Raw genomic sequence first — 7631 nt, 5'->3', positions numbered from 1 at the left:
GGGGGGCAGGGGCTGGCGGCTTTTTTTTAGAACCTTGGACTAGACCTTATACTTACATAAACTTACATAATCATCCTTTTTTCCAGGAATTTCCAAGCCTGCCAGATCCTAATGTTGCCAAGTATAACTGTCCTGCGGGTAGGTGTATTTTATTTGTATAACTTATAACATTATATTTATATTTAAAAAAATCCCAAACCCTATAATACACTACTCAATTTTTTCAGCTTTTTGGTTGCTTCAGTGTCAAGATGCATGATATCCACAAAAGATTCTACAGACATATTTGCATTAGCAGCCAATCACAGGTACCACTTAAAAACCTTTTACTGAGTCTATCATCAGGCCTATCTGTCAGCCTATTCAAGGACAGCCATTGCATTTCTCCACTTGATTACACATGGTACCACCCTTTATTATCTATAATGGTAAGGCTATGTCATTGTGTAAGCAAGAAAGCAACAATTGACCCTTTTATGTGATAGCATGTGTGGAATGAATTTGTTTTCCCGAATAGCTGGATCTTGAAAATTTTGGTGGGATTATACATAGTAGTCCCACACAATAGGTGAAGATACATCTCTACATGCATGAATCCCCTTTTAACCGAAGCATACCCCTAGACAGGATTTTTGTTGGGGGGTTCTTCCCACTGTCCGAGGGACCAGAGAGCATCGTAGGTGAGAGGCAAATGACAAAGGCACGAGGTTCCTAGGGGAACATGCCCCCAGAAAGTTTTGAAAATTGAACCTTCTGAAATGGCATTTCCTGCATTTTTTTAGAGGATTTCAAAGGCAAAATCAGAGACATGCACAAATGACCCCCTCCCTCCGGCTACAGGCATGTTAAGGAACAAAACACAGCAGAAAAATATAATAACACCCTTCAGTTCTTGAAAGTGACGAGATACAATTTATCACATTAAGCCAAGCCAGTGAGACAGCATCCATGGGGAGGTCTTGCATTATTGATGAGATAAGTAATGCAGGTCATGATAGATTGAAGCGTTACTGGGACACACCTGTGTATGAAGTAATGAACAATGCCACACCTATGCATGGCCTCAGTGTTTATTTATATTTCATTTACTGGTTTATCTGTATTGCTGTAATACATGCGTCCTTAGTAGCCCACTAAACCTACTAGTCAGAGGTTATTGCAAAGAGATAGCCCTAGGGTAACTAGCACTAAGAGGCAAATTAACTTACATTTCGGGTCATTTAGGACAAAATATTTAGTAAGAAATGCATCACCATGTAGAGTTCTACCTAATTACTGAGAATGCTTAAGGTGTGAGGAAATAACTGGGATATTTCAGGAAAGTCTTTCTCATTAATATTTTAGTTATTTTGCTCCCCTCCCCCCAGAAAAAAAAACACATTTCGTACAATTCATGCAATGTAGGTTTACACTACAGGTGCATTGTCTCCCTGGTCTGTCAAAGAACATATGGTATTTGGATTTATATTTCAATGTTAGCTCATCTGTTGTCAACTTTTCTTAGCTCATCTGTTGTCAACTTTTATAATTTATCCAACAAGGGGGTTTTACTTAAAATTTTATCAATGTAAAGTTGGCAGTACATGTACAGTTTGCAATGTAATGATGAATCTATGATGTGCTGCTATGTTTTGTTGCAGGTTGGACCTACAACACAGGCTCCTGCTATCGTCTGTTGAACATTACTCTATCTAGGAATAAGGCACAAGGTGCTTGTGCAAGGTAAGAACTAAAGTAATTGGGATATGTATCAAAACAATTGCTTCTTACTATGAGGAAGGACCAGTATACATGTACATGTATCAGAATGACTAAACTCTGTACTACAAAAGCTCTTATAACTTTAACTCTATCGTATAAGTTAGATCCAGGGACAGGGAAATACAATCAGCACCAGGGACAGGGAAATACAAACAGCACCAGGGACAGGAAAACACAGTCAGCACCAGTGACAGGGAAACACAGTCAGCACCAGGGACAGGGAAACACAGTCAGCACCAGGGACAGGGAAACACAGTCAGCACCAGGGACAGGGAAACACAGTCAGCACCAGGGACAGGGATACACAATCAGCACCAGGGACAGGGAAACACAATCAGCACCAAGGACAGGGAAATGCAATCAGCACCAGGGACAGGGAAACACAGTCAGCACCAGGGACAGGGAAACACACTCAGCACCTGGGACAGGGAAACACAGTCAGCACCAGGGACAGAGAAATACAGTCAGGGACAGGGAAACACAGTCAGCACCAGAGACAGGGAAACACAGTCAGCACCAGGAACAGGGAAACACAATCAGCACCAGGGACAGGGAAACACAATCAGCACCAGGGACAGGGAACACAGTCAGCATCATACTACACTATATCAGACTCTATACTGTACAATAGACTATCAATCAGTACATATACAGAGTGATCCTACAAAACCAAGAGAATTCAATATGTGGCATACAATACATTATTTGCAGGCCAAGTTTGTGTTCTGTCCTATGTTCCAGGTATGGTGCAAGGTTGGCAGATTTACAAGGCTATGGAGAAACCAGCTTTATAAGCAATTTGGCAAGTCAGGCAAGAGCAGATGTAACAGACGTTTGGATTGGTAGGTGCCTCTGAATTAGTGTAGCAAATGCACTCTAGTTGTCAACTTGTTTAGTTTGTTTACAAGTTTCTTTTATGTCAAACAGAGACAATCATTGCACAATATATTCCATTAAATTTATATTAGTGAATACAAAAGTTAACTGTTCATCTTAATGATGAGACAACAGTATTTATGTCTATGTAACAGTGAACGTTCTGAATTTTGTAGGATACAAGTTAGACAACAGTGACAGCAGGTATGCAGGACAGTGGGCACCTAACCAGCCTGACCCTAACCTGTCCTGCACCAGTGTTAACATACAGGAAGCTCAGTGGTACACCAGGCCATGCCAGACATCCTTGCTTGGTGTGTGTAAAGCTGACGCTTGTTTGGAAGGTAAGTCACAACTTGGAATGCAGTGTTATAGACATTGTCATAGAAAAGCTGTTTTAGTGTAAACCAGTCAGAATCAAGGGAAATTTTGGTATGTTTTCTTAAAATGATTATCATAGCTTGTATCCAGAGAATAAGAGGTGCAACTTGATCAATGCTTTAAACTCTTCTACACAGTCACACTCTTTTAGAATTGTGATAGATATCTACCTGCCAGTGAGTTTGTGGAGAATTTCACAATGCCATAATTCTGCACCTGTAGGCCAGTTCAGGTGTGTGAGTGGCAGGTGCATCCCAGCTGCAGCCAGGTGCGATGGTGCAGCTGACTGTGAGGATGGCACAGATGAAGTGAACTGTGCCGACTGTGGGGGGACTCTGACAGGGAGTTCAGGGACCATCCAGAGTCCTGGGTACCCACAGGAGTATAACACTTCATTAGACTGCCTCTGGATTATTCAGACTGATGAAGGACAACGCCTAAACTTGACAGTACGTTCTATATGTTTGTTTGTTTGGATGGTTTACTAGTAAACTTACTTAAGGTGTAACACACCAGTTTTCTACAGTAAGTGTAAGCATGGGTAAGACCAAATAGTAAGGTTTGAGTCACTCATACCGGGAAGTGTGGTGGGATCTTTAATGTGCTTGAGGTGTGACTCCCCTCAAAGTTGGAGGTTCTAGCTTTGCATCCCATCCTAGAGGATGTCCCTAACCAAAGCCAGGCTCGGTGTAATGTGTCTTGCCAAGGACACAACAGTAGGGCCTGCCAGGGATTTGAACCCAGAACCTTTAGGTCCCCAAGTAACAATGCTAACCACAATACCACATTGCTACCATGTTGCCCTCTTCCAGACCAATCAGTATGCAGTATTGCTAGAGTAATGCAATGGTGTCAAGATACTGGTTACTGTACGTTGACAAAACCAACCTTTCTACCATCCCCAGTTCAAGGACTTTGAGATTGAGGATGAATTTGACACCCTGACAGTCTCAAGCCAACCATTCCAAGAGGAGACATCCCAGCTGTTCAGTGGTGACACCTCCAGCCCAGACAGCATCATTGTCTCCTCTAACATTGCTCTGGTTAGATTACGTACTGACTGGAATGGAGCAGCAAAAGGATTCTGGCTGGACTGGCAAGCTTGTAAGTTACATTTTGTACCTCAGCCTGCATCATGTATCAACTGTACTAAATTAGTGGCTTTTACATAAACAATGCAAGTTGGCAAACTTACCCCTACTGAACTACCCTTGAAATTTTTTTTTTTAACCGAATTTAACATCATTTTGCCCCAACCGGGGGTTAGACGTGCTTGCACCAAGTACAAGTCTTTTTTTGAAGCAAAATTTTTACGGCTGGATGCTCTTCCTAACGCCAAGAACAGTTGAAATGTTGGCCCTAATTTTTTCTAAGGCTATACCGATGCACATATGGATATCATCTTTATAATGACAGTAACTGCAAAAATGCTTCACTAAATCTGGGCATCCCATTATGATCAAGACTTGTCTTCAAGTTTAAGTACACTTGATGAGACAGTCTTTTGTCCTGTTCTATCTGTAGTTGAAGTTTCAGGCTGTGGAGGGCAGCTGAGTGTGTCCACTGGCTCAGATGTAGACATCGACTTCCCCGCTGCCCCAGGGCTGGACTGTGACTGGGTCCTGTCTGCACCAGGTGGTGATGTCATCACTCTCGTGCTGCAGAAAGGCCGGCTGGCAGGACAGGGCAGCTATGTGGAAGTAAGGAACAGTCTGCATTTAAAATGGATGGATTGTTAATGCCCTCACTCATTGTGGTCATTATTTAGTGCAAGTTTAAGTCTTGAGGAATCATGTGTTAAAGGGATTTTGAGAGTAAGCAACTTGCCAAGAACTAAGAAAATTACAGTTCTTTGAAACATCTAACATCATTATCATAGACTCCTTGTTCCATCCCAGAATACATGTATATTCTGACATGATTCCTGAATTCAACTGATGAAACCCTTGCCTTGAGGATCATATCTCTATCAAGATATAGAGATTAAAGAGCCATGCTATCAGTGCAGTGTGGGTTCAATGCCCAACCTGTGGATTAAACATCCAGTTGCTCCAAGCACCATCCTGCTTCCATCTCAATGTATGACATGTTTGTTTCTTTTCAGGTTTTTGCTGGAGAATCAGCAGTGGCCCCTTCCCTGGGAAAGTTTGGTGCAGGCCATGTCTCTGGGATTGTCACCAGCACCAGTAACAAGATGGCCGTCAAGATGGTCACCTCTGATGAAGTCACAGAACAGCCAGGACTAACAGCCAAGGCTATCACAGGTTTGTTTGTAATGAATAATACCAGAAAAATGCTTACTGTTTTTCATTTCCAACCCCAAGATTTAGTGTAGGACTTATACTAGTAGCATATAGTAGCAGTGTAGTAGTCCATTGAAGTCCTGAAGTATCTTGAATGAACTAATCAACAGTAATATTCTGTGGTTCTAGGCTGCCAGGCTACCCTGTCTGATGTTGTCTATGGCCAAATCAGCATTGGGACAGACCCGTACAAGTCAGGTGTTGACTGCACATACACAGTTCAGTCCAGTCAGAGCCAGCCCTTACTGCTGTCTCCAGAAGGAATTGATGAAGGAGATGTACTTCAGGTAAGTATACATTTATTAGTGGGGTTCTGAAACAGTTGTAATTTTCAACACCAAAAGTTGGACTTACCCAATCAACTCCAGTCTTTTAAAGGGTTTAGGGTTAGTTGAACAGTCAAAAATTACGATACATATTTGGAAATTACAGCTCAAACCTGTTACAGAATGACTTCTAGTGTTACCAACACAAACTAGACTTTCAAGTTGAGTCAGTGGAGTTGTATGCTGTCTTTAGGACTTCTTGTACAGAATTCTCTGTCCCAATGTGGAATTGATAATTTTGCAGGTAAGAGCTGGAGATAGTGCTGCCGTCAACTATGACAACAACAACCTGCCCCCCTCCATCCGGGCTGAAGATGGTTCCTTCCGTATCAACTACATCAGTGCAGGGAACCCACTGATGGCCACCATTTCTGTGGGTAAGGATAAACAAATTTGTTGTTTGTATGTATGGAAAACTGTAATTGTGTTTGTAATTCAGCATCAGAAACAGTATGCCGTTACAATTTAGAAACAGGGGCAGCATGTAATTATAGTTCAGTACCAGGGGCAGTGTGTGATGGTAGTTCAGCACCAGGGACAGTGTGTGATGGTAGTTCAGCACCAGGGATAGTGTGTAATGGTAGTTCAGTACCAGGGGCAGTGTGCGATGGTAGTTCAGCACCAGGGACAGTGTGTGATGGTAGTTCAGCACCAAGGACAGTGTGTGATGGTAGTTCAGTACCAGGGACAGTGTGTGATGGTAGTTCAGCACCAGGGACAGAGACAGCAACAGTGTATAATGTCCACCCAATTTCTTCCTCAAGAATTGTACAGCTAAGTTTATCAAATCATCAAATACCTTTCTTTCCCAGATTGCCCTGATCCCCAAACACTACTGACAAGCAGTGAAGCACCTGTGACCATCATAGGGAGCAACACAGAGTATGGTGCCACGGCTGAGTTGAGATGCAGCGATGGATATGTGTCAGACTACTTCAATGGGTCCCTCACACTGCAGTGCAGTAGTGGTGGAGCATGGAAGGAGGTTGGGACTGCCAAACTGATGGACATGGCCATACCAGATAACTTCTGTAAACGTAAGGAGCGACCAAGTCTATTTGTTTGAAATGTTAGGTTAAAGAAGCTAGAAGTCTGATTCTGATTAATGTTACAACTGCAATAATTTTGACATATATTGAGTATTAAAAAAAATTGCTTGAAACTTGGATGTTATTACATTTTGAGATGCATTGACAATGTATATGCATTACCTAATGTCTGTTTTTTTTTACACAGCACTTGATTGTGGAGAGCCCCCTGTCATACCTCAGGGGTACTACGTGAAGAATGGAGGGACACTGCTGAAGAGCTCTGTGACTTACACATGCTTCTCTGCTGAGTTGATGCTAATCGGTGACAACAATATCACCTGTCAGGAGAATGGAGAGTGGTCACAGCCTCCTCTATGCCAGGGTAGGTTTTTCATACATCTATGCAGTGATTTGGGGAGTTAAAACTCTTTCTTAAGACCAAAGCAATTTGATTGTGCTGTTGTGTTATTCATAGCTACACATAACATGCTGCTATGGCTCCTCCCACAGCCCCTGCCTGTGTGCACAGTGTCAGGGATGGTACATTAATGGTGGTGAGGGGAGACCAACGAGGGGACCAGTTCTCTAATGGTGCTGTAGTCAGGGTGGAATGTGATCCTGGGTTTGAGCCTGATGGTACAGACGAGTCCTTCTGTCAACTTGGCATTTGGAGGCACAGCAAAGGCTCTGCACCACAGTGTAAAAGTAAGTACATGTAGCAGTGACAGTTTGTACTTACTACCAGGATCTTCAGTATATCTATGATTAATAATCTTATTATTTCATTATTCAGAAATCTTCTAAAATTTTATTTATGCAAGAATGATAGAAATAAAAATGAAAACTGAACGTTTCAATCATCTGAAAAGTGCTTGGCTCAAAGTTAGTTTTCCCAGTTTAATCTTCTGTGACATTGAGAACTAAGATTTTGTAATACAAACTTAAACCCATTC

General features: G+C 42.2%; 1 protein-coding gene across 1 annotated transcript in view; it reads left to right on the top strand.

Moving 5' to 3' along the window:
• The window catches only part of LOC109478098 (sushi, von Willebrand factor type A, EGF and pentraxin domain-containing protein 1-like), a 33760-nt gene that overhangs the window by 2221 nt on the left and 23908 nt on the right, over positions 1 to 7631 (top strand). Inside the window, exons 2-14 of the mRNA XM_019779588.1 lie at positions 87 to 138; positions 1641 to 1722; positions 2503 to 2603; positions 2814 to 2981; positions 3241 to 3467; positions 3924 to 4122; positions 4543 to 4718; positions 5123 to 5282; positions 5451 to 5608; positions 5892 to 6024; positions 6460 to 6684; positions 6884 to 7060; positions 7189 to 7383. Coding sequence (XP_019635147.1) covers positions 87 to 138; positions 1641 to 1722; positions 2503 to 2603; positions 2814 to 2981; positions 3241 to 3467; positions 3924 to 4122; positions 4543 to 4718; positions 5123 to 5282; positions 5451 to 5608; positions 5892 to 6024; positions 6460 to 6684; positions 6884 to 7060; positions 7189 to 7383 — 2053 coding nt within the window. The remainder of the gene's footprint in view (positions 1 to 86; positions 139 to 1640; positions 1723 to 2502; positions 2604 to 2813; positions 2982 to 3240; positions 3468 to 3923; positions 4123 to 4542; positions 4719 to 5122; positions 5283 to 5450; positions 5609 to 5891; positions 6025 to 6459; positions 6685 to 6883; positions 7061 to 7188; positions 7384 to 7631) is intronic.

This window comes from Branchiostoma belcheri, unplaced genomic scaffold (genome assembly GCF_001625305.1).
Source record: "Branchiostoma belcheri isolate BF01 breed outbred unplaced genomic scaffold, Haploidv18h27 scaffold106, whole genome shotgun sequence".
Lineage (NCBI taxonomy): Eukaryota > Metazoa > Chordata > Leptocardii > Amphioxiformes > Branchiostomatidae > Branchiostoma > Branchiostoma belcheri.
This window is presented reverse-complemented; position numbering and strand designations above follow the sequence as displayed.